General features: G+C 37.1%; 1 protein-coding gene across 2 annotated transcripts in view; it reads right to left on the bottom strand.

Moving 5' to 3' along the window:
- Positions 1 to 799: 799 nt before the first annotated feature.
- NCBP1 (nuclear cap binding protein subunit 1) overlaps positions 800 to 27225 on the bottom strand; it is a 48034-nt gene continuing 21608 nt past the window's right edge. The window contains exons 8-19 of one of the 2 annotated variants that reach the window (XM_063081696.1): positions 17455 to 17519; positions 15981 to 16043; positions 15674 to 15748; positions 13723 to 13826; positions 11417 to 11539; positions 9915 to 10017; positions 9055 to 9148; positions 8221 to 8324; positions 5989 to 6103; positions 3915 to 4043; positions 3167 to 3280; positions 800 to 1971 (exon numbers count right to left, since the gene is read on the bottom strand). In XM_063081696.1, coding sequence (XP_062937766.1) covers positions 1858 to 1971; positions 3167 to 3280; positions 3915 to 4043; positions 5989 to 6103; positions 8221 to 8324; positions 9055 to 9148; positions 9915 to 10017; positions 11417 to 11539; positions 13723 to 13826; positions 15674 to 15748; positions 15981 to 16043; positions 17455 to 17519 — 1203 coding nt within the window. In that variant the 3' untranslated portion in view covers positions 800 to 1857. The remainder of the gene's footprint in view (positions 1972 to 3166; positions 3281 to 3914; positions 4044 to 5988; positions 6104 to 8220; positions 8325 to 9054; positions 9149 to 9914; positions 10018 to 11416; positions 11540 to 13722; positions 13827 to 15673; positions 15749 to 15980; positions 16044 to 17454; positions 17520 to 27225) is intronic. The other variant, XM_063081695.1, reaches the window with a different exon arrangement.

Here is a 27225-nt window from a genome sequence, read left to right on the forward strand (position 1 = left end):
ACAAAACCATGTTAAATAGCATCAGTATAATTTAACAGAATACTAATTTATTATAAAGTATGAATGATGTACAGTGACATGCCATCCTTTTGTCTGTCTAAGCTTCATTAGTGGGGAAAACAATTGTTGAATGTTTGCTCTTGCACTTTTATTTCTTCAAAATTTAATCCCTAAGTCAGTTTTCCATTTTCCTAGCTGCCAGTCAGTCACATCGATGAGCAGTTGTTAGAAGCAACCATAACACATGAAGAGAGGATCAAGAGAAAGGAAATGAAAATGTACAAATGTTTCTAGAACGTGTATGAAATATAACTCTGCCAAACTTTGTAATACATTGTGAAAGATTACAAAGCAGTTTAGGGTCAAATAAAGTTACCAATGCCTTAAATGACTATCCTTTGGCTTCTTAGTGACAGGAACCATTTCAAACTAATTACACAGTTTGTGCTGTGCTTAAGTAATGGGAAGGAAGAGCACTATAAACAAGTGTATATTTAGCCAAGAACCTGGTTTTAGTCCTTTTTCTGCTAGTAACCTGCCATGCAACCTTGATGTTTTGAGTAATTCCTGTTTTGAATGGTATGGTACTCAAAAATCCTACAATTCCCATTTAGTGAATGCTAATAGTGACTGCTATTCTGTAGTCACTAAAATGTATGGTAAATCAAAAAGACCATCTATTAAAATATGGAAAATTCTTAATGCACCTTAAACTTACGATGTGCAAATGCACAAAAATACTACCAGTAGTTGTAGGATTACTGGTAAGTTTTTTCTAAAGTTTAATGAAAAAAGTCTAAAAATCCAAGAAATTTGAAATGTCAGATAATTCCTTATACTTGTATTATTTTACAAAATGCTCTCATCTTACTTAAGCCTCAACAACATATAGGAAACGGTCTCAGGAATTAGCAGTTATTTGGACCAGGTTCCACAGAAACAAAATCTAAACCCACATCTAATTCCAAGTACAGTTTTATCCATTCAAGCTACTTCTAGTTCTACTTTAGTATGTGACTCACTGTCTGTCCTTGGACAAATCCCTCTCTGCTACGGGATGTGACCAGATGCTCTAAGATAATAGTTCCCAAACCTAGAATTGCCTGGGGAGCTTTAAGAACTACTGACAATGCCTGTGTTCCATCCTGAGATTGTGGTTTAAATTTTTTTAATTCAAATTTGGGAACTGCTGCGCTAAACAGTAACACTTATATATGTGGGTACGTCAAAAAGTTCATGGAAAAATATTATCTTTTAATTCAATTTTTCTATGAACTTTCTGAAGTACCCTCAAACTAACAGGTAGTGAGTGTCTTAAGATACTTAAGAAAAATATTCTGAAGAAAAAATTTCAAATGGAGTATATGTTCAGTAAGAAACCACCAATTTTAAAGTAGACTGACATGATAAATCATGAAATACCAAAGTTTAAAAAACATATTTTTAGCTTTATTTCAGCCATGTTAGGTTACCCATGAGCTGTGAAAAGCTATGCTACTTGGTATAAACCCATTAGTTCTATATACTACACTTTGTAAGACTGACCTCTAGTGTTTCACAAACCTCAAATCAGTTATTTTGTGCATTAAGAAGAAAAAATATCAAACTGATCACAGAAAAGTTGAATCTGTCACATACATAATACATTATGGTCACTGTCACATTACTGTCTTTAGGAAATATTTGCTTTTTAGGAACAATTAAAGGTAATGTCATATTCTTCACTGTTCCCGCCCCATTTGTTTCCTTTAAGAAGTGAAAGGATACTACAGAAAGCAAGCACACAAACCATCAAAAATAAGACAAATTATTTTAAGATACTTAAAAAAAACTTGACACGAGGGGAAAAAATGACCCTTAGGCCTGCAGGGCACAGAATTGCTGGAACACGGCCAGGATATGAGGGTCTAATTCAGCTGTGAAGAGAAGGTTTTCCAGGGTCACCATGTACTGCTGGATTATCTGGTGATGCTGCAGACACAGAAAAAGGGGTGTTTAGGTCAGGGAAAGCATGCAATCTTGTAGAACATTTCCCTCAGCAGCCCACCCATGCTATGGAACCAGCAAAGGGTAGGGGAAAAAAAAAACCAGTTCATGCTGATAAGAATAATGGGCCCCTGAAAAATCCCAACATTAAGAAATGTAGAGGGAAATGAGAAAAATGGATGCTCACGAACTTTTAAAAATCCAGTTCTTCCCAACTTCTATGACTCAAGGCCTGGGCTGCAGCACCTGCTGACTGCTACTACCACTATTATGGACTAGGTTCAGCTGGGTCTCTCCCCTAATTAGGACATAGTACATTATGACTTTTTAAAAAAGCAGCCCAGATAGGGACTGACCTACTAAGATAAAAAGTGTTAGAAAATGAAATAACCTCTTCCCATGTGCTCCTATATAGATCTGAATATACTTGGAGATTACTATAGGACTAAGGGCTGTTAGAGCTTTTTGGCAGTAACTAAAAAAATTTATAGGGAATTCCTATTTGGAGGCTTAAAGAATTGATCTCTTTAAAATTTTTTTATTTTAAATGACTTCTGCATTTCTTTTCTAGAACTAACAAAGATTTGGGAGGTTGCTGTCCAAAGACACAAAGAATTAGTTCCACTCTCCTTCATATCTTTAATCTAACTGATAGTAGGTGTTGGCATTTTGCTTTTGCAGAGAGACCCAGGAAGCTTACCTTGCTTGGGCACTATTTATCATCTTAATATTAGATTTTAAGGGCTTTTATAAATCCAGTCACTGTTCCCTTAGCATTTTTTTCTCTACGTTTTATACTACAGCTGGCTCCATGGCATATATGAAAATGGCAACTAAGAGTCTAAGTAATACAGAACCAATTTAATTCTGAGCATTCTGATAAGCAATAGTAGCACCAAATAGACATGAACTAAAGTGCCTACAGATGCTATATAACCTCCTGACAAATTTGACAAGGATTTGTTTTTAATAGAAAACCTGGGCCGAGCCCGTGGCGCACTCCGGGAGAGTGCGGCGCTGGGAGCGCGGCGACGCTCCCACCGTGGGTTCGGATCCTATATAGGAATGGCTGGTGCACTCACTGTCTGAGTGCCGGTCACGAAAAAGACAAAAAAAAAAAAAAAGAAAACCTTTGTGGCTAATAATGGTGTTCATTATTTAATCAAAGTTCCCCACAAACCTGTAGGAATATCTGCTGGAGTCTCTCTATACAGTTCTTATACCATGGTGTTAACACACTGGTCCCATCAGTTTCACATCGTACTAAGTGCTCAGTCAAGATCATGATAAAACGCTGGAAAGGGGGAACAAAGTTAAAGCAGTATTAGAAGTAGAATTTTATAGTTCAGAAAAAAATTCATGACAGAGACCTCAAAGTATTGCTCATTCCACTCTGTCTTTGTGGTGTGTGCTCCTAACTTTCATAATTCATTAAATACTGTCAAACTAGAAAGGCAAACCAGTAATAATGTGAGCCGGTACATTCTTTTTGGCAACACATAAAGACCTTTAATGCCTAAATTACTTATCCTAGTAATACTACTTCTTGGCACCTAGTCTAAGGAAATAATCAGAAATGTTAACAGCAGCCTGTGCACAAAAATATTCATGGAAGGCAAACAATCATCTAAATGATCAATAATAGGGAATAATTAAATGAGACAGGTATTAAACAAAAGCAACCCATGATATTTTTTTTAAAGCACTGAGAAATGCTCATGCAAGAATGCCAAGTAAACGGCACAGAACTAGAGGTATACATGGTAGCTTCCTAGTGGTAAACTTAATTTCATTTCCTCTGTAAATTTTTGTATTTTTAAACTCTTATAAAAATGAGCATACATTCCTCTTATGATTAAAAATAACATTTTAAAAACTAAAGAAATGTATTGTTTCCTTTTACATATCAATGCCCCAAGCCAAGATACCTGAAATATGACGAGGAAGAGGTTCTTTTGTTCACTCTGCGCAGATTCCACCTTTTCCTGCAGTCTTTCTATTTGCTCCTCAAGAGCCCCATCTTTTCTGTCACTGCTTCTGTCATCATCATCACTTCGCTACAGAAGGCAAAGGAACAAAATGGAAATATCATTTAGAATTCCAGTGCATTAAATCCTGTCAAGTAAGGGGAAGGGTTTTATTGTATCTCGTCAAATGCTATTTAAAGACTTGTATTCTATAGTGAAAGTATCCCTGAACCTCCATCTCCCATACACATACATACACCTCTCAAAGTCCTGTTGTGGTTCAGAGACAAGGTCTTCTCACTCAGAAGTTCCATAGGTACTTATCTAGGCAAGGGAAATTTAGTGGCACTTGTTCTGGTCATGGCAGTTGGAGGTCTTGGCTATAAAATGTCACTCTTTGACCGTTTGCACAGTAACAGCAAGGAGGCAGCTTGCTAATCTTTCATCCCACGTGGAACAGATGGGCAGTCCTTTTTGCAGCTCATGAGCCACAGAATGCTAATCCTTGTGATAACTCAGAAATGGCCACGACTGATATGTAATAATTCAAAGCAGACCATTCAAGACTTTTTGCTGGCAATATGGGCTCAATACACCTCTATAAAGCTTTAATAATTCCCTTCCAGCTCACCCTGAAGAGTACAGCATTTGCTCTGGCTTTTTTAAAAAAAGGGAGAAGAAAAACAAGGCATGGTTTATCTTCATTTTACAGAAAAGGGAACAGGCAGAGAGGTTAGATGACTTTTCCAGTGTCACCTAGCCACAAAGTGGCAGAGCCAGAACCTGGCTGGAAGCATGTTATATACCAAGTTCCTTTCAGCAAGGAGGCATCACGGTACCTAGAGAGCCTGGTAATCCTTCTAGATAATACTCTACTGCTATGGCCCCATCTATGATAGCCATCTCCACTCTTTGAGCAAAATTATCAGAACTCTTCTCTGCTTTTCTTTTTGGTACAGCACCTGTTATGAGGTTTGCATTGCGTGTAAATGATTTGTCTTTTCATAACATACTCTAAGGTAAGGTTTTAGAACACTACTATTGAATAGACCTTTCTGCAATGAGGGAAATGTTATATAAATCTGTGCTGCCCCTTACAATAGCCACTAGCCACATGTGACTACTGAGCACTTGAAATGTGGTTAGTGTGACTAAGGAACTCAATTTAAAATTGCATTTAATTAAATAGATGTAGCTAGCAGCTACTGTGTTGGACAGCACACTTCTAGAGAATAGTGTGGCATGAGGGAAAGTCTCTGGACTCTGACAGACCTGGGTCAGAACCTAACTCTGTCACTTACTAGCTATGTAACCTTGAGCAAGTTACTTAACCTCTCTGAGTCTTGTTTTATACATCTATAAAATGGGACAACCCTCTACCTTCCAGTATTTTAGGTCTGCGAGTGTGTGTTTACATCCATATTTGTATATATGGACACTGGCATTCAAACTTGCTATAGATTCATAAAAGTCATTAAACTTGGTTTTTTCCCACTGCTGCTCTGGTAAATATGCATAACACTGGAAAATACTATCATGAAGAATACTGGTACAATCATGTTAAGTCATAGAGTGCAGCCAGCTCACTGCCTCCCTCCAAAATGGCTAAAATACTAAACAACTTATTACTATGAGAAGTATTTTGTAAACCTGGGAATAACTGCCCCATCCCTGCCCATAGTGCTAGGGAAGTGATAAGCATCTACAATCTTCTCCCTCTTCCCCTCTTGCACCAGACACTCTCACAGAAATACAAGTGTCCTCTTCCCTTCTCTTCCTTCCCTTTTAGGAAGTGCAAACACGAAGATGACCCAGAGATAGTGAACTATAGAAAAAGTAAAGTTTGTGGCTTCATAAAGAGGTTCACCATGAAGTATAGCAGACTGCTTGCTCCTTTCTCCTCCTCTGCTTTTGCAAATAGCTCTGAATAATTTGGACTCAGAACAAATAAATTACCATCAAGGTAATGGACTTTGAATTTCTCCAGTTTCTGGTACACCTTCTTTAGCCATTTACAAATTAACACAAGACTTACCCGTTTGTGTTGCCTTGCGAGTTTTTCTTTAGCTTCTTCTAACTCTTTCTGGATCTTCAGAACATGTTTGTTCATCTTACGAATTGTAGAGTGCAAGATTTCCCAAACAAACAATCTTAAAGTAATATGGCATTGGTTACTGTATGTTAAGCCATGCTTATAGATAAATTTTATAACCTGTTTATTCTTAAGGGCTGATATACCCTTCTACTCTTTGGGCAGAATTAGTCATTTCTCCAGCAAACACGATTTGCCTTTTACTGTAATTTGTGTAACCATCTATCTCCACATATCAGACTCAGGTGAGCTCCCTGAGAGCAGTACCGTGTCCTTTTCATTTTTCTTACTTCTATCCCCTACTAGATATACATAGAAGGTGTGTGTACATATTCTTTGAACTGAATTGACAAACTATGAAAATCACTAACATTAGGAACAGAAATACATTTTCTCTCTTCCAAATGTAAACACTAAGTGTTGGATTTTTCTCAAAATGGTGACCTAATCTGAGGCTCATTTCTCATGCTTTACACTATTTAACTAGCACACAACCAGCCAATTCTCTTGGAACATTTAAGAAACTTGTTAGTAAATAACAGTTATCAACTGCTGGGCTTTAAGAATGAGCTAAATATTTAGAGATCAGCTACCTTATTAGCAAACAGCTCAAAACCAGGATCATCTTGTAGGTTTTAAAATGTTTGTTGTATAAATGGCTTATTTTATTTATTTATTTATTTTAAACAGATAACTGGTAAGGGGATCTTAACCCTTGACTTGGTGTTATCAGCACCATGCTCGCCGAAGTCAGCGAACCGGCCATCCCTATATAGGGACCTGAACCTGTGGCCTTGGTGTTATAAGCACGGCACTCGTGAGCCACGAGCCGGCCCTATTAATAGCTTATTTTTAAAAAGTAGTTTCTTAGCTACTTTTGCATCTATAAACTAGGACTCCTAACCCCAGGATACAGCACAAAATAGTACTTCCTTCTACAAATTTTGACCTGGAAGATAGTGTAAGTGGAAGATGATGAAACAATCTGTTCATAAAACTCCAAGTCTAGAATGTTAGGAGACACAGCAAAAAACCAGAGCACTTTAAACTCTGGAAGGGTGGTCAGGAAAAGCTTTGCAGTTAGAGATATTTGAGCTAGGTGTTAAAGAACAGATGGGGCTCTTGAGCAATGTATGGATTCCAGAATGCCTGGGTTTAAATCCTGGCTCTGCACTTAGTTGTGTGACTTTGGGCAAGCTACTTAAGCACTCTGTAACATTTTCCTATTCTGTAAAATGTGGACAATAATGGAATCTCCTCTATGGTGGTGTTGTGAGGATGAAATAAGTTGGAAATGTAAATCAGTTGGTAAAATGGTTAACATATACTTGGGTAGTCAGTCTTCTGAAAGTTTGCAAATATGAGAATGCCCTTCTGTTGTCTTCATTTGTGAATGCCAACTTGGTTGGTATGACAACCTTAGATCATACCCTATTACCCTAAGGATTTAGTTTATTTCACACCAGTGTCCTCTGGAAATAACAGATACAGTGGAGAAGTTAAAGGTTTTGATGGATTTTTATGTCTTTCCAAGTAATTTGCTTTTGTTTCCTGTTTTGTCAATTCCTGCTGTCTCAGTCCTGATTAAATATAAAGCCTGTGGAACTCCACGAATAATAATCAAGCTTAGTGAAAGTTTCTTTCCTTTAGGGTAAATAGGTCTAGAATGAATCTTCTGCTTTAAATCTAGAATTTTATGACGGAGATAAGACCCCATCCCTGGCTCCCCAAAGGCATCCAGGCACCCACCAGGCTTTCCCTGATCCCTCCATGATGTGTATTTAATCTACTACAACTTTGGTTTCTCCTAGTTCCTGGTGTGCATTCCAAGTCCCATCCCCACCAGAGCTGGAACCCTTCCTGAGCTGAGACTCTTGACACATAGCCAGTTCTTAATGGTTTTCTCTCCCGATAGTCTGGATCCTTCAACAGGATTTCTACCTGATTGGTTTAGTCCTAATTCAGCTTAAAAGAGTGTCGCTAAAAGTTGCCGCAACCTAACCGGCTATATATATTTCCATTGTCTAGGAAAATGCCAAGTCCAATCTTACCAGAACGAACCAATAGCATATTAATATCAAACTGGTTTGGACCAGAATTTGGAGCTCATGTATAAGAGGCCACATGTATACCAGTTCTTAGAGAACACGAACTTTGTAAAATAATTCACATTACCTAGTAAAGTCACGAGATAGTTCTGAAGAGAAGATCCAGTTTGCCACTGCAGCACAGTCAACGATCTGTGTGCGAATCATTTTATCCACTAGTACAGCAATCATCTACAATTAAAGAAGAATTGATAGGGTAAATCACACTTATATGTAAGCCAAAATAATACTATTGCTGTAAAAGTAAAATAGGAGGGACATAAAATTCATTTTTAGAGGCTATGGAATTGATCAATTTGACCATTAGATCTTAAAATTTATTCCACCCTCTGCTTGGCTGTAAGAAATACTATATAATACCAATAAAAATTAACTGAAAGAAAAACTCTGAATGGTAACACTTCTATGTATATATATAATAGTTTTAGATGATAATACGTATACAAAAAAGTATATATAATTTCAACTGAATCCCCAAAGTTAAAAAATACAATGTTTAATCATAAAAAAATCTTAACTGTCTTTTGAAGTTTATTTCAATGCTTTTTAAAAATATACAGTATGAAAACAATACATCGAGGTTTGAGAAATCTGGAGCTTGTTTGTAGAAACTAGATAGACTAAATAACCATTTCTTACCCAACTGGTAGAATCTTCAAAGCAACAGCATTGTTACTGAGCATTTAAAATATGTTGAGGTATTATAGTCCAAAACCAAATCATTAATACTTGATCTTTAAAGAATGAATTAAACATCATTACTCCCAAAGCACTAAAAAATTTACAGATTTAAAAACCATTCTATAGAGTCAGATTTTGTTTTACAAACTGAAACAATGATAACTGCCTTATTTTTTGTACATATACAGAGATGCAACATGTCTAATTAAATAGTTTTTACCTGTGGGTGGTTCCTCCAAACTTCAAACATAACTCTTAGCACATGTAACTTTCCCTCATCACTTTCAGCTAGGGTTTTGAAAACTTCATGAAACCTTTTGATAATGAGGGGTAAAAAATACCATATATAGTTATTCATTAAGCATTTTAATGCTTTCAAAGCCTTTTCAATGTTATTCAATTTACAATGCAATATATAAATATATATATTTGGTTATTTTGCAAAAGTAGATTAAGAATTCATAGTTTGTACGGAAACTGTCACAAAGTCTTAAGAGATTTATAATAGACTACTGTTAACCCAGGGACTACAGTTTACCAGGTATCTAAGAATAGGTAAGGGCTCAGGAACTGTCCCCCAAACATGGTGAAGTATTCTGATTGCACGTTCTGTGGGAACCCTGCAAGTAATACAGAGACTTGGAAGCTGAGATGGGGTGAGATGTCCAGTTTCTCTGCTTGGCCAGAGTAATATCTACATGGTCTTTCTTTTGGACTCTGTCATGTTAGAAAGTTCTGTCTTTAAATGCCAACCTTCACATGGCTCCCAAAAATGAAGCTGGCTCTCATTTCTGCTTTCTTTCTTTTGGGAAGATGCTTAGCCAGAGTGGGACCTTCTGACTATCCTAAGGACCTAGGTTTTCACTAGTTTCTCTAAATGTCTGTATGAAAAAATATACTGTCCATGTACATATGCAAACATAAGCCAAGGGATAGGAATTTTAGCTACCACAAACCAAAAGCCATTGTGTCAACTTACATAATATTATTAACACCTTCATAGAGAACAATTTTAAGTAAAAACTAGTATACCATTGGTGTTCACCAAGTAATAAGGTTGTGTGTTCTTGTTTCACTTACTTTGCAAGAGCACTGAAGGAATGGCTGAACGATTTGGCTGCCAAGTGTAACAGAGTCTGTACAAAGACCTCTATTTTCAACGGGTTAAAACTGAATCCTTCATCTGAAAAATATTCCACAGTAAGACAGAAAAATAAAAGTATAGCAATTCCTTGGTGCCTCACCTGGAATGCTAACTACACGGCATGCTCACATTAAGATACTAAGTCAGACATTTGGGTTACGTCTTTCAGTACTAATAAACAATAAAAGACCATCACTGATAAAACTCCAAATAAAAAACTAAGCATTATCTTAAGATTATTCTTAGTCTTATGAAACTTTCCCCTAATTCTTCTATATGATCCATTACTTTAAAAAATACCACATAGATTTTCTTATACAATTCTCTCTCTATATGATGGCAAGATAATATATAATTACAACCCCCCCCCCAAATAAACCCTTAACTCTTAAGCCCATGTCTTAAGACGTCTGACAATGTCTAAATTTGATATCTCATTCTGACTAATGCTTTCTAAATACATTTTCTCTAAAATCATAATATAAGTTTCTTGGAGAAATCCAAACAAAAAAAAATCCCAGTAACAAACACCCAGACTATTAATGTTTTATTTTCATTCTTAAGTCATTTTCTACATGTATGTCCTATGTAGGAATCTAACAAAAAAAATCCCCCCACCCCAAATGGTAACCCAGGTGTCCCAGTAGACTTATCTGTTCTACTGATGTCTCTTTCTGTGCCAGTAACACATTGTTTTAGTTACTATAATTTTCACAGTATGTTTTTTTTTTTTTTTTTAAAAGATGACTGGTAAGGGGATCTCAACCCTTGGCTTGGTGTTGTCAGCACCACGCTCAGCCAGTGAGCAAACCGGCCATCCCTATATAGGATCCGAAATCGTGGCCTTGGTGTTATCAGCACCGCACTCTACTGAGTGAGCCACGGGCCGGCCTCACAGTATGTTTTAATATGTAATAAGGCACATCCCTCTCATCACTTTTTTCCTTATCCATTTACTGATTCAGGTAAACTTAAAAATTATTTTGTCAATTTTCCCATTCTTGCCCAGGAAGAAAATTAGGATTCTGGTTGAATTACATAGTATATACTCAGTAAATGTTAAACATTATTATTATAATAGATTAATTTGAAGAAAATGTCCAACTTTATCATACAACAGGTCTTCCTATTTAGGAAGTAGGTAAAAGCAGGTAATGCTTAAAAAATCCTTGAATGATAACAGTACATTTTACTTTGTATTTAGGATGCAGTTTACATTCTTAATGTAAGCTATTTTGCATGGATGTTAGGATCTCTTGTTATATAAAGAGAAAATACCTAGGTTCTAAGAACAACTGACAGGCTGAACAGGCCAAATAGATATGTTGCTTTATCAGCATCCAATGGGATTTAAGAGGAACTCATATTACCAGAGTCATGTTTATCCTTTAAGTTGGCCTATATGTAGTTCCACTCAAGAAATATTTAATTCCCTTACCATCATCATCATCCTGGTTAGGATTTGGTACATCTTTCAGAATGCTGAAGATTTCATCATTGGTTGCCTTACTTTTAAAAGCAACAGCTAAACAGAGGGCGACAGAATGTCCAGGAAGAGAATCTAAACAGAATGGGGGGAAGGTAGATCAGGTTTAAAGATAATTTTTACAAATAGTTAAGTAACCGAGAAACTTAAATAAAATTCTTTCCTTTCAAAACAGAATCCTCTTTATCCTCAAATTAATATTTAATCTGTATAAAGATACCACATGTGAAAGTTTCGTTTAATAGATAAAGTTTTTCACTTAAAATAAAGAGACAGTTCTCATTTCAACACTTCCTTAAGAACCCTTAACTAACTGAAGTTCAGAATACAAGGGGTTTTGATCTTCCTTAAGATGAGCAGTGAGAGGAAAAGTAGATATAGTTACAACTAACTTTTAACAGGCCTCAACTCTTCTAGTCCTTTGTAAGCTCAAAAGCTAAGAACCAATGTATTTCTCTTTCATTTTGCTAAGCCCCCTTATCCTTCTTGAATCTATATAAGTCAGATGCTTATGTGATGTGACACCACGTGTTTACTACTTGTTGATATCTGTTGAGTCTTCATTGTATAAAATTCATGCTAGTATATACTGTGAGGCATCACCAGAGTGACAGTATATCTACTTTTAATGTAAAGAGACAAAGAGGTAACAAAAAAGAAAATTCTGCCACAAGAGTATGAGTTACTAAGCACCTGGAATGAATAAAGTGAACTACAACAGATCACGTGAAGACAGTCATGTGTAATACCCGCTGTGAACTTTTCCCTGAAAGTGAGAAAGTGAAGAAAAACAGAATCCCCTGTCACCAAGGAGTCTACATTCTAGCTGGCGAACCAAGATATTCACATTAGAAGTAGCCAGAGAACGATACAAAACTGGTTTGGTAAAGGTTAAAATTATTTAGAGGAGTGGAGCTTGAGCTAGACCCTAGAAAGACAACAGGAATTGGACATAAAAAGGATTTTCCAGACTGGGATGACAGCACAAAGGCAAAGCCAAGAACAAGAAGTATGGAAAAAATGAAAAAGAACATGGGCCTGGCAGTGGTTGAAGTCCATTTGGGGATAACTGAAAAATAACAAAGTAGGAACAACTGTTAAGAAGATCTTGAATGTTAGGCTGAGTTATTCCTATGGGGAAAAAAAAAGCTCAATGTTCAACAAAGTCCGAGCTCTCCAATGGTAAAGACTGTACCTTAAGATTCTCTGAAAGAGCACAGGACAAAACTCAAAACTCCACACTTCTAAGTACTGCATGAATCTGTACTCTCCCGGAAGGCATGGTGGCTGACAGCGTGGCTGCTCTGCTATTGTGCCTACATTTGATTCTGGTCTCTTCCACTTAGAAGCAACCTTATTTTGGCCTGACTTCTTGAAAGCCATTTCTTCATTGTAAAATTGATATAATCATACCTATTTCTCAGAGCTGACATAATAACATAGGAAATGTACTTAGCATCAGGACCAACACGGTTTATTTCAATGAAAACAGGTATAATCAGAGACACAGGTAGAGACCCATGAGTATAGTATGAAAAGGCAAAAAAAAAAGAGTGGAGAGTTTCTAGATGCACAGAATCTCTACACAATATGAAATGGAAGGCTTATGGAAGGGCTGTATTCAGTACAATCAGAAAAGAACTACTTGGAAAAACTCCACACCCAAGTCTTTATCAGTGATCACCAATGTATAACCTTAACTTCATTAAGTGTAAATACTGTGCAAAACACAAAATGGCCTATCAACTTATAGTCCTTCTGGTCCATAGTGCAATCTCAGAGATGATGTGACCTAAGTAAGAAAATCATATCTCAGGATTTCCTCCTAGAGGCATACTGCCGCAGACTATGTGCACTTATGTTCTCAACACCACACCTGAAGTGTCATCAGATGATCATCAGTTCATCTCCATCCTCATGGCAAATACACACTTTCAGTTTAGTAAGTTCTAGCTATACATTCACCTTGCTATATTTAGCATCACATTTAAAATAATGTCATGAACAAAACACTGTAAACAGCATCAAAAAAGAAAAATTGTAAGCCAGTGATAACTAATTAGATTACAACAAAATCCTCAGAATGATAGCAGGGCAAATAAACAATAGTGGCCAGTGACAGACCACCTTTCAAATAGAGAAAATAGAAACCTGAAGAAAAGAAAAGGTTTGATTTCTCCACCTTAAATAACTGACTTCAAAGTATGATTGTACTGGTACTTTTTAAAGACTGAAATTTATTTTATTTTATTACTTACTGCTACTTTCATCTCCATACTTGTAAATGCAGGTTGGGTTTGCAGGACATAGAGCTGAGAAGGTAGGAGGAACAATATCTAATATACGCTGATGGTAAGACAACCTACAATACAAATAACAGCCTCAGAAAATATCTCGATCAGTTCCATTCTCCAGTAACACCCAACTTACCTGGAAAGTCACAATCCTTAACACCCTGAACTCAGCTGACAACCAAGAAACAAAAGGGGGAAAAATCCTTTAGGCCTTTGTCTAAGCCAGCACACCAAAACTCAGGCCTACTTTAAAACTTCCTGGCCTGCACTGAGGTGTAGGTTAGCGGGCCCATGAGAACAGGATTGTGGTGTGATGGTGGGGTAGGGTGGAGGAAACAGTGCATGGATTAGAGATTGGTTATATTATATCAAATAAAAAACAGTGAGGATAATAGGAGCCAAGTTTCTTACTGTCTGAGAAGGTATTTACAAATTGTAGCATAGAAGAAGGGTAGAAAGAATGAGATGCTGGGTTGCAGGGATACACACACACACAGGATATAAAAATAGTTATAAATATATGGATGTATATATGCATGTCCCCTGAGAAAGCCTTTAACAAATGACACACCAACAGCAACGAGCATATCAAGTGCTAAGATCTTGGTTCCTAAAAACCATACTCCACTACTAGAAATTAGGGCTCTCTCAATAGATAGACGATTCCAGAGGAGAAGCAAAGAAACACAAGATGAATCTGGAACATCTTGTGCCCAAAAATAAGAAAATGTTCAACAAATGGTGGGGGACATTAAAAAAAAAAGACACAGAGCTTACAGGGTCTCTGCATGGACGAGTCGAGGACAATCTGGGCACCAAAATAAATGATGACAGTCACAGTTTATAATCCATTGCATAAAACTGAAATTCATTAGTCCCTACTCACATATAAATAAAGGAATAAATAAATAGGGAGAAAGGAAAACTCTTTCTGATAAATGTAGAAGAAATGGTGGAAAAAGAGAATCGTTACTTGGCAACTACCATAGTGGTGGCTGATAAAAGTAGGAGTTTTCAGTGGAGAGTGGAGGTTTGATGAAGAATAGAATAAGAATGTAATTAGAGTATCTCCCACAAACTAATCAATTACAAATGGAAAAATGGCAAGGTTAAGGTGGAGAAACCTGGAACGTGCATCTTGACATGACACACTGAGAGCACCAACAATGCAAGACTGAGTTTGCTCATGAGGGATATTACAGCAGTCCAAGAAAATAAGGTCTAGACTCTAAAACTAACAAAGACATGAAAGATAGAGAAAGAATAATAACTGTTCAGACTGAAGGAGTCTAAAGAGAATGAGAACTCAACATTACACGTTCCTGGAGAGGATTCTGGACCAGAAAGGAGAAAGACGTAGGGAGGTTGGCAATTTAGGCAGTGTCTGTGGACTGTACGGTATTATTGTACTAGAGCTTATTTCCTAACCTGAAAGGCTTTATGCTGGCTGTGTAGGAGACTGGCTTTGTTTTGCGGAAAAATATAATGGAATGTTGAGAGATGATGGGCCATCATGTCTGCAGCTTGTTCTCAGAGGGTTCAGAAAAAGACCAATGTAATAATGGGTGTACAGAGAGGGACAAAGGAGTGAGGCTTACAGCAAATATGATAATATGTTAACACCTAGGAAATCCAGGTGAAACAGAAACGGAGTTTGTTTTAGTATTTTGGCAACTTTTCTGTAAATTTAAAATCATTTCACAGTATAATATTAAAAAAAAAACCTTATTGGCTTAATGCATGGTTCCCTAATTTATTCAGCCTAAATCTTGGTTAAAAAGTAAGATGGAAGATGGGCAAGTACTTAGATTTTAGAAATGATATTCTGGACACACACAAATGTAGAGAAGAGGGGGAAAAAAAACCCCATAGAAATTAGTAGACCTAAACTATGGACAAAAGACAAAGAACTTACCTCATACATTTTTCCAGAACTTCTCTTACAAACTTTGGTTTGGGACTCTCAGGGTCTTGAGTAAGACAATCTGACCTAATGAGAAAATGTAGTTTTGTAGATTCTTACAAATAATCTGCATTTATATCTAATGTATACTTAACTATGAAGTTTCTTCTTCTATCTATTAATTCATTTATACATAGTAAATATATATCAAAGAAACTAAATATTTCAGACAGTGAAGAAGACTGCTTTTATGTTACAGTTTTAAATATTAAGTTTTTTGACTCTAGAGAAAGGAATGATAAAACACAACACCACTTACCAATCTTCCCAGCTCCAACGGAACTGGAAGTTACTTAGATGATGAGAAAACCAATTAATAAACCTACAGAGAGAAGGGGGGAGATGGGAACAGAAAAGGAAGAATGGTTGCGATTTAGAACAGGATTTTATATAATCCTTCCAACAGATAATATCTTATTTTATGGAGTTAATGAAAAGTACATTCCCCTACCTGCAGCAGTATCTTCTTCTACTTATTCTTATTCCTTCCACTTTCCCCTGCAAATCCTATAACTCATTTTTTAATAGTCACTTATCTCACTTCTAACAGTGCTATCCTTTAACCCTTTTAGGAGAGTAACAGATACAATTTGAGCACTTGTTTTGTACTAACACCTTATATACATTTATATAATTTAATTCTCACAACTTCTGAAGAGTATCAATTATTTTCCCTATATAACTGATGACAAAACTGAGGGGAAAAAAAAAAAAAAAAAGATTAGTCTCTTATTGTCACCCCATACCCCTTTCATCACAATATATCATCAAAGTCCTTTTCCCCTAAAAAATATACCTGATCTCTCTAACTACCTAGGGAATATCTTAGTATACTGTAGAATGCTATGAACTTTGTAAGAGCCCAACAAATATTTGCTGAATGAATGGCACAATGGGGATGCCCAACACAACTGCTATTTTATTAGAGGGGGGAAAAAATCATAGAAAACAATTCTTAAAGCATGTCCCTTACATATCTATAATTTCAATCACTGAAATTACTCAAGGCAATAGGTCAACAACACAGGATAGCCTGTGTAAAAGTTACTGATAATTTTTAGACATGGAATTTGAAAAATGGAAAGATCCATTTCCAAAAAATCATAGAAATTGAGAAATGTTCAATACCTGTCTTGATCTGATTTGGGAAACTGACAGAAGAAAGAATATCAGCTAATAAAGGTGACCACAAAGACCTTACCAAAAAGAAAACAGTAGACATGCAATTACCACAGCTATAAAAATCCAATATACTTTGTTATATAAACTAAGTCTTGAAGCTGTAGTTTTGAAAAGACTTCTATGTAGAAGCTAATTATTTTAGAAGCAGATACAATCTATAAACAAACAAAAAATATCTGCTTATATGTAATAAATATAGAGTATTAGATATTTTTCAATATAGGGATCAGCATTAAACCTATTTTAAAATTTTACATATACAAATACAGAGGGAAAAGTAAAACTATACCAAAGCACCAAACACCTAAAAAATGAGAGAGATTAATGAAAATCACAGCATCAGCATCATTTCATATTGAAACTTAGACTAGAAAATGTAATGTTACATTACAAGTATGAGTTTTATCTTTACACAAAGCTTATTTTGGAGGTAAGAAAGAAAGCTCAATTTGAAAATTCGTAAAAAGGAAATGTCTTGATCAAACTCTTTTGTAAAGTACAGGGAGTAGAAGATGCTAACACTCAGTATAGAAATAAGGCAATTACTGTACCTGTCTACGCATGTAGTATTCATTGTGTCCAAACGCATGTATAACATTTCAGTTGCCTGTGCCAGCTGTGAATTTGAGGATAAGGAAAACTATTCTCTACCCTCATCCAAAATAAGTTGTGACAGAAAAAAAAAACAAAATCTTTCCTATAAATCTTTATAATCACTAATAATGTTGAGCATCTTTTCACGTAACTGATTTCTGCATTTGTATCAACGATGTACAATAAATTTGTCTGTTATACACTCATGAAATCAAGACAGTAAATATATTCCTCACCTCCAAAATTTCTCCATGCTCCTTTGTAATCCACCCTTTCTCCCCCTCTCCATGTTACTCCCCACACCACCAGGGGTTGGCTGTCACTAGATTATTTTGCATTTTTTTGAACTTTATGTAGATGAAATCATATAGTATGAATTCTTATCTGTTTGGCATCTTTTACTCAGTGTAATTATTTTTCAACCCATTCGTATTGTTGGCAGCCATCAAAAACTTTTTTATTGCTAAGTAGTATTTCCTTGTAAGGGTACAGCAAAATTTGAATACCTATTCATGTGTTGATGGACACTGGAATTGTTTCCAGCTTGGACTATTACATACATAGTTTATATGAACATTAACACCCAAGCCTTTGTAGGGACATACACTTTCATTTCTACTGGGTAAATACTGTGGAATGGAATGGCTGGACTGTCTAGTAGATGTATACTTAACTTTTAAAGAAATGCCAAACTGAACTCACAAAGGGATATTTTCTTATATTCACTACAGCAATATACGAGTTACAGTTGCTCATGTCCTTGCCAACACCTTGTCTTTTTAATTTTAACCATCCTAGTGGGTTTTAGTGGTATCTCACTGTGGTTTTAATTTGTATCTCCCTAATGACCTGACATGCTGAGTATCTTACCATGTGCTTATTAGCCATCTGTACATCTCCTTTGCTGAAGTATCTACTCAAATATTTACCACTTTCTTACTGGATAGTCTGACTTACTGTTAAGTTATACAATTTCTTATATATATTCTAGCTACAAGTCAAATCCATTATGTTTTGCAAATACTATCTCCCAGTATGCAGCTTGTCTTTTCACTGTCTTTTAAAGTTTTTAATGAGTTCAATTTATTAATCAAAAAAAATTTATAGTTCATGCTTTTTGTATCCAATTTAAGAAATCTTTGCTCAACTCAGGGAGAGTAAAGATTATTTTATGCCTTCTTCTAGAAGTTTCATGCTTTTAGCTCTTATATTTAGGTTCTACTATACAATTCAAGTTATTTTTTCTATATAGTGTGAGGTAAGGGGTGAGAATCATTTCCTTGCATATGGCTACCCAATTGTTGCACCTTTTGTTGAAAGATTATCTTTTTCCTATTGAGATGACTTGGTACCCTGGTCAAAAATCAATTGAAAATCAGGAAGCTCGTGCACTGCTCCTCCACCTGATCCCGGCACTCCGGGGAAGGCGAGACTGGAGCAGAGCCGCCGGGTGCCCGAGCCAAGGTTCCTGGCACAGAACCATTATAACCCTTGGAATCCCTTGAATGAACAGTGTCTTTTGTATGCTAATGGGGACTTCCAGTCAAGATAGCAGAAAAAACGGTCCCCAGCATCACTCTCTCCCACAAATCAACTGATTTACAACTATAAAAACATAACATCAAGTGTGTACGGAACGGGGAGATGTCTAGCAGGGGAGGTGGAAGCTCTGCGAAGACCACATGCCCTGCAGGGCCGCTGCCTTGCGATCCAGCAGATAGGCTTCACTGCTGCCACCCGGCTCCATTCCCATCCTGGCCCAGTGAGCACAGAGTGGGGAGACATCCAGCAGGGGAGGCAGAGGCTCCAGAGAAACCACACACCCTGTGGGGCCACCACCGCGCGATCCAGCAGGTAGGCTTCACTGCCGCCACCCGGCTCCATTCCCAGCCTGGCCCAATGTGCACGGAGCAGGGAGACGTCTGGCAGGGGAGGTGGGAGCTCCGCAGGGACCACACCGCTGCCGTGCGATCCAGCAGCCCAGCCCAGTGCGTATGGATTAGAGAGACGTCCCGCAGGGGAGGTGGAAGCTCCGTAGAGACCACACACCCTGTGGGGCCGCCGCCATGCGATCCAGCAGGTAGGCTTCACCACTGCCACCTGGCTCCATCCCCAGCCCGACCCAGTGCACAAGGAGCAGGGAGACACCCAGCAGGGGAGGCGGAAGCTCCATAGAGACCACACGCCCTGTGAGGCCACCGCTGCACGATCCAGCAGTAGCCTTCACTGCTGCCATCTGGCTCCATCCCCAGCATGGCCCAGTGCCCACAGAGAAGCAAGAAGTGGAAGCTCAGGCAGGGGAAGTGGAAGCTCTGCAGAGACCACATGTTCTCTTGTGCTTCTGCGCATCCCAGCAGCCCGGCCCAGTACGCGCGGAACAGGGAGACGTCCAGCAGGGGAGGTGGAAGATCGGCAGAGACCACACATCCTGTGGTACCACCCCGTGACCCAGAAGCCTGGCCGAGTGCATGCTGACCAGAGAGGTGGCTCCTTTGAGAGGCCCAAGACCTAAGGCAACCACACACACAAGGCATTAGTGGCCAACTGAGTAGACACTGAGGTAGCCATACCAAATTGGCAACCCCAGCAAGATCTTAGTCAGACAACAGTGTCAAACCTGTGGACTGTGAAACCCCCTGCCACAATAAATAAACATCAAAGAAAAGATACCAGAAATACAAAAAATCAAGAAAGTACACCATCAAAGGGTAATAACTCTCAGGCTCTAGATCCTATAGAACAAGAAGCCCTTGAAATGTATGACAAGGAATTTTGAGTGATAATTCTAAGGAAACTGAATGAGATACAAGAAAACTCAGCTAGACAACATGATGAAATGAGGAAAAGTATACAGGACCTGAAAGAAGAAATGTACAAGGAAATCAATGCCCTGAAAAGAATGTAGCAGAGCTTGCCGAACTGAAGAATTCATTCAGCGAAATAAAAAACACAACAGAGAGTTTAACCAGCAGGCTTGCGGAACTTGAAGAGAGAATGTCTGAACTTGAAGATGGGCTGTTTGAAATAACACAGGAAGACAAAAAAAAAGAAAAAGGAATCAAAGGCATTGAAGAAAATCTGAGAGAGATATCAGACAACCTTAAATGCTCAAATATCCAAGTTATGGGTATTCCAGAAGGGGAGGAAAAAGGAGATTGCATTGAAAACATATTCAACAAAATAGTGGCAGAAAACTTCCCAGGTATAGGAAAAATCACAGTTCTTCAGATCCAGGAAGCTCAAAGATCTCCAAACGTATTCAACGCAAAAAGGTCTTCTCCAAGACATGTTATAGTCAAATTGGCAAAACTCAAAAAGACAAAGGGATAATCTTAAAAGCTGCAAGAGAGAAGGGTCAAATCACCTATAAGGGAGCCCCAATCAGACTAACATCAGATTTTCATCACGAACCCTAAAAGCCAGAAAGGAATGGGATGTATATATTCAAAATACTAAAAGACAGAGATTGCCAGCCAAGAATACTCTACCCTGCAAGGCTATCCTTCCGAAATGAAGAGCAAATAGTATATTTCTCAGACAAACAAAAACTGCAGGAGTTCACTACCACACGACCACCCTTACAAGAAATCCTCAAGGGAGTACTGGGTTTGGTTCCTGAAAAATAACCAACACTGCCATAAAAACCCAAGAAAAATCAAAACCCACTAGTATAATAAAAATGGCATTCATGAAGAGAAAACAAACAAACAAAAAGGCTATCTACAACCCAAAGAACCAACAAGTACAGAAAACAAACAGTAAATCAGAAAGAAAGGAACACCTAAGACAACCAAACAATAATCAATAAAATGCTAGGAATAAATCAACACCTTTCAATAACAACTCTTAATGTAAAAGGCTTAAATTCCCCAATCAAAAGACACAGACTGGCTGACTGGATTAAAATGGAGGACCCAACTACATGCTGCCTTCAAGAGACCCACCTCACCCATAAAGACTCACACAGACTAAGAGTGAAAGGATGGAAAAAGATTTACCATGCAAACAGAAAAGAAAGACAAGCTGGAGTAGCTATTCTTATATCTGATAAAATAGACTTTAAACTAAAAACCATAAAAAGAGACAATGACGGACACTACGTAATGATAAAAGGATTGATCCATCAAGAAGGCATAACAATCATAAATATATATGCACCCAATGTTGGAGCAGCCAGATTTATAAAACAAACTCTATTAGATCTAAAAAAGGAAATAGACACTAATACCATAATAGCAGGGGACCTGAATACCCCACTGTCAATATTGGACGGATCATCTAGGCAAAGAATCAGCAGAGAAACACAAGATCTAAACAATACTCTAGACCAATTGGAATTGGCAGATATCTACAGAACATTCCACCCAACAACCTCAGAATATTCATTCTTCTCATCAGCACATGGATCATTCTCTGGGACAGATCGCGTATTAGATCACAAATCAAGTCTCAACAAATTAAAAAAAAATTGGAATTATCCCATGTATTTTCTCAGACCACAATGGATTAAAATTAGAAATCAATAACAAATGAAATTCTGGAAACTATACAAACACATGGAAATTAAACAGCATTCCACTTAATGACATATGGGACCAAGAAGAAATCAAGCAGGAAATCAAAAAATTTATTGAAACTAATGAAAATAATGATACATCATACCAAAACCTGTGGGATACTGCAAAAGCAGTATTAAGGGGGAAACCTTCCAATTAAATGCTGACTTCAGAAGAATGGAAAGATGGCAAGTGAACAACCTAACATTTCACCTTAAAGAACTAGAAAAACAAGAACAATCCAAACCTAAAGTTAGCAGACGGAAAGAAATCATTAAGATCAGAGCAGAACTGAATGAAATTGAAACCCAAAAAACAATTCAAAAGATCAACGAATCCAAAAGTTGGTTTGTTGAAAAGATAAATAAAATTGACAAACCATTAGCATGGCTAACAAAAAAAAGAAGAGAGAAGATCCAAATAACAAAAATTAGAAATGAAAAAGGTGATATTACAACTGATTCATCTGAAATACAAGAAATCATTCGAGACTACTATAAACTACTATACACCAACAAATTTGAAAATCTGGAGGAAATGGATAAATTTCTGGATGCACAGAAGTTACCAAAACTGAGCCATGAAGATGTAGAAAATGTGAACAGACCAATAACAATAAAAGAGATTGAAGCTGTTATCAGAAGGCTCCTAACAAAGAAAATCCCAGGACCAGATGGATTCACAGCAGAATTTTACCAAACATTCAAAGAGGAAATGACACCGATTCTTTACAAACTATTCCAAAAGACTGAAACAGACGCAAATCTCCCAAACTCACTCTATGAAGCAAACATCATCCTGATACCAAAACCAGGTAAAGATACAACCAAAAAAGAAAACTACAGGCCGATATCCTTGATGAATATAGATGCAAAAATCCTCACTAAAATACTAGTAAACAGAATACAGCAACACATACGAAAAATTATTCATCACGATCAAGTGGGATTCATCCCAGGGATGCAAGGTTGGTTCAACATACGCAAATCAATAAATGTGATACACCATATTAATAAACTCAAACACAAGGACCATATGATCATCTCTATAGATGCTGAAAAAGCATTTGATAAAGTTCAGCACTCATTCATGACAAAGACCCTCTATAAGTTAGGTATAGAGGGAAAGTATCTCAACATAATTAAAGCCATATATGCCAAACCCACTGCCAATATCATCCTGAATGGGGAAAAGCTGAAAGCTTTTCCTTTAAGAACAGGCACTAGACAAGGATGCCCACTCTCACCACTCCTATTCAACATAGTGTTGGAAGTTCTAGCCAGAGCAATCAGAGAAGAGAAGGAAATAAAGGGCATCCAGATTGGAAAAGATGAAGTCAAACTATCCCTGTTTGCAGATGACATGATCCTATATATCGAACAGCCTAAAGTCTCTACAAAAAAAACTCTTGGAGTTCATAAATGATTTCAGTAAAGTAGCAGGATACAAAATCAACACACAAAAATCAGTAGCATTTCTTTTCTCCAATAGTGAACATGCAGAAGGAGAAATCAAGAAAGCCTGCCCATTTACAATAGCCATCAAAAAAATAAAATACTTAGGAATTGAGTTAACCAAGGAGGTGAAAAATCTCTATAATGAGAACTACAAACCACTGCTGAGAGAAATTAGAGAGGATACAAGAAGATGGAAAGATATTCCATGCTCTTGGATTGGAAGAATCAACATAGTGAAAATGTCCATACTACCCAAAGTGATATACAAATTCAATGCAATCCCCATCAAAATTCCAATGACATTTTTCTCAGAAATGGAAAAAACTATCCAGTCATTTATATGGAACAATAAAAGACCACGCATAGCCAAAGCAATGCTGAGCAAAAAAAAATAAAGCTGGAGGCATAACACTACCTGACTTTAAGCTATACTACAAAGCTATAATAACCAAAACAGAATGGTACTGGCATAAAAACAGACACACTGACCAATGGAATAGAATAGAGAATCCAGAAATCAACCCACACACTTACTGCCATCTGATCTTTGACAAAGGCACCAAGCCTATTCACTGGGGAAGGGACTGCCTCTTCAGCAAGTGGTGCTGGGATAACTGGATATCGATATGCAGGAGAATGAAACTAGATCCATACCTCTCACCGTATACTAAAATCAACTCAAAATGGATTAAGGATTTAAATATACACCCTGAGACAATAAAACTTCTTAAAGAAAACATAGGAGAAACACTTCAGGAAATAGGACTGGGCACAGACTTCATGAATACGACCCCAAAAGCACGGGCAACCAAAGGAAAAATAAACAAATGGGATTATATCAAACTAAAAAGCTTCTGCACAGCAAAAGAAACAATTAAAAGAGTTAAAAGACAACCAACAGAGTGGGAGAAAATATTTGCAAAATATACATCTGACAAAGGATTAATATCCAGAATATATAAGGAACTCAAACAACTTTACAAGAAGAAAACAAGCAACCCAATTAAAAAATGGGCAAAAGAGCTAAGTAGGCATTTCTCTAAGGAAGATATACAAATGGCCAACAGACATACGAAAAAATGCTCAACATCACTCAGCATCCGGGAAATGCAAATCAAAACCACATTGAGATACCATCTAACCCCAGTTAGGATGGCTAAAATCCAAAAGACTACGAACGATAAATGCTGGCGAGGCTGCGGAGAAAAAGGAACTCTCATACATTGTTGGTGGGACTGCAAAATGGTGCAGCCTCTATGGAAAATGGTATGGAGGTTCCTTAAACAATTGCAAATAGATCTACCATACGACCCAGCCATCCCACTGTTGGGAATATACCCAGAGGAATGGAAATCATCAAGTCGAAGGTATACCTGTTCCCCAATGTTCATCGCAGCACTCTTTACAATAGCCAAGAGTTGGAACCAGCCCAAATGCCCATCATCAGATGAGTGGATACGGAAAATGTGGTACATCTACACAATGGAATACTACTCAGCTATAAAAACGAATGAAATACTGCCATTTGCAACAACATGGATGGACCTTGAGAGAATTATATTAAGTGAAACAAGTCAGGCACAGAAAGAGAAATACCACATGTTCTCACTTATTGGAGGGAGCTAAAAATTAATATATAAATTCACACACACACATACACACACACACACACAAACCGGGGGGGGGGGGGAAGAAGATATAACAACCACAATTATTTGAAGTTGATACAACAAGCAAACAGAAAGGACATTGTTGGGGGGGAGGGGGGGAGGGAGAAGGGAGGGAGGTTTTGGTGATGGGGAGCAATAATCAGCTACAATGTATATCGACAAAATAAAATTTATAAATAGCAAAAAAAAAAAAATTAAAAATAAATAAATAAATAAATAAATAAATAAATAAATAAATAAATAAATAAATAAAAAAAAAATAATAAAATTTAAAAAAAAAAAAAAAGATGAAATTCAGCCCCATTTAAAAAAAAAAAAAAAATACGCAAATCAATAAATGTGATACACCATATTAATAAAATCAAACACAAGGACCATATGGTCATCTCTATAGATGCTGAAAAAGCATTGCATAAAATTCAACATTCATTCATGACAAAGACCCTTCATAAGTTAGGTATAGATGGAAAGTATCTCAACATAATTAAAGCCATATATGATAAACCCACTGCCAATATCATCCTGAATGGGGAAAAGCTGAAAGCTATTCCTTTAAGAACAGGAACTAGACAAGGATGCCCACTCATACCACTCCTATTCAAAATAGTGTTAGAAGTACTAGCCACAGCAATCAGAGAAGAGAAGGAAATAAAGGGCATCCAGATTGGAAAAGAGGAAACTGTCCCTCTTTGCAGATGACATGATCCTATATATCGAACAGCCTAAAGTCTCTACAAAAAAACCTCTTGGAGTTCATAAATGATTTCAGTAAAGTAGCAGGATACAAAATCAACACACAAAAATCAGTAGCATTTCTATTCTCCAATAGTGAACACACAGAAAGAGAAATCAAGGAAGCTTGCCCATTTACAATAGCCTCCAAAAAAATAAAATACTTAGTAATTGAGTTAACCAAGGATATGAAAAATCTCTATAATGAGAACTACAAACCACTGCTGAGAGAAATTAGAGAGCATTCAAGAAGATGGAAAGATATCCCATGCTCTTGGATTGGAAGAATCAACATAGTGAAAATGTCCATACTACCCAAAGTGATATACAAATTCAATGCAATCCCCATCAAAATTCCAATGACATTTTTCTCAGAAATGGAAAGAATTATCCAGACATTTATATGGAATAACAAAAGACCACGCATAGCCAAAGCAACGCTGAGCAAAAAAAATAAAGCTGGAGGCATAACACTATCTGACTTTAAACTATACTACAAAGCTATAATAACCAAAACAGTATGGTACTGGCATAAAAACAGATACATTGATTAATGGAATAGAACAGAGAATCCAGAAATCAACCCACACACCTTCAGCCATCTGATCTTTAACAAAGACACCAAGCCTACACCCTGGGGAAGAGACTGCCTCTTCAGCAAATGGTGCTGGGAGAACTGGATATCAATATGCAGGAGAAAAACTAGACCCATACCTTTCACCATACAAAGTCAACTCAAAATGGATTAAAGAATTAAATATACACCCTGAAACAATAAAACTTCTTAAAGAAAACATAGGAGGAACACTTCAGGGAGTAGGACTGGACACAGACTTCATGAATATGACCCCAAAAGCATGGGCAACCAAAGGAAAAGTAAACAAATGGGATTATATCAAACTACAAAGCTTCTGCACAGCAAAAGAAACAATTAACAGAGTTAAAAGACAACCAACAGAGTGGGAGAAAATATTTGCAAAATATACATCTGACAAAGGATTAATATCCAGAATATACAAGGAACTCAAACAACTTTACAAGAAAAAAACAAGCAACCCAATTAAAATATGGGCACAAGAGCTAAATAGGCATTTCTCTAAGGAAGATAATACGAATGGCCAACAGACATATGAAAAAATGCTCAACATTACCCAGCATTCGGGAAATGCAAATCAAAACCACACTGAGATACCATCACACCCCAGTTAGGATGGCTAAAATCCAAAAGACTGTGAATGATAAATGCTGACGAGGTTGCGGAGAAAAAGGAACTCTCATACATTGTTGGTGGGACTGCAAAATGGTGCAGCCTC

The sequence above is a fragment of the Cynocephalus volans genome, chromosome 17 (genome assembly GCF_027409185.1).
Source record: "Cynocephalus volans isolate mCynVol1 chromosome 17, mCynVol1.pri, whole genome shotgun sequence".
Lineage (NCBI taxonomy): Eukaryota > Metazoa > Chordata > Mammalia > Dermoptera > Cynocephalidae > Cynocephalus > Cynocephalus volans.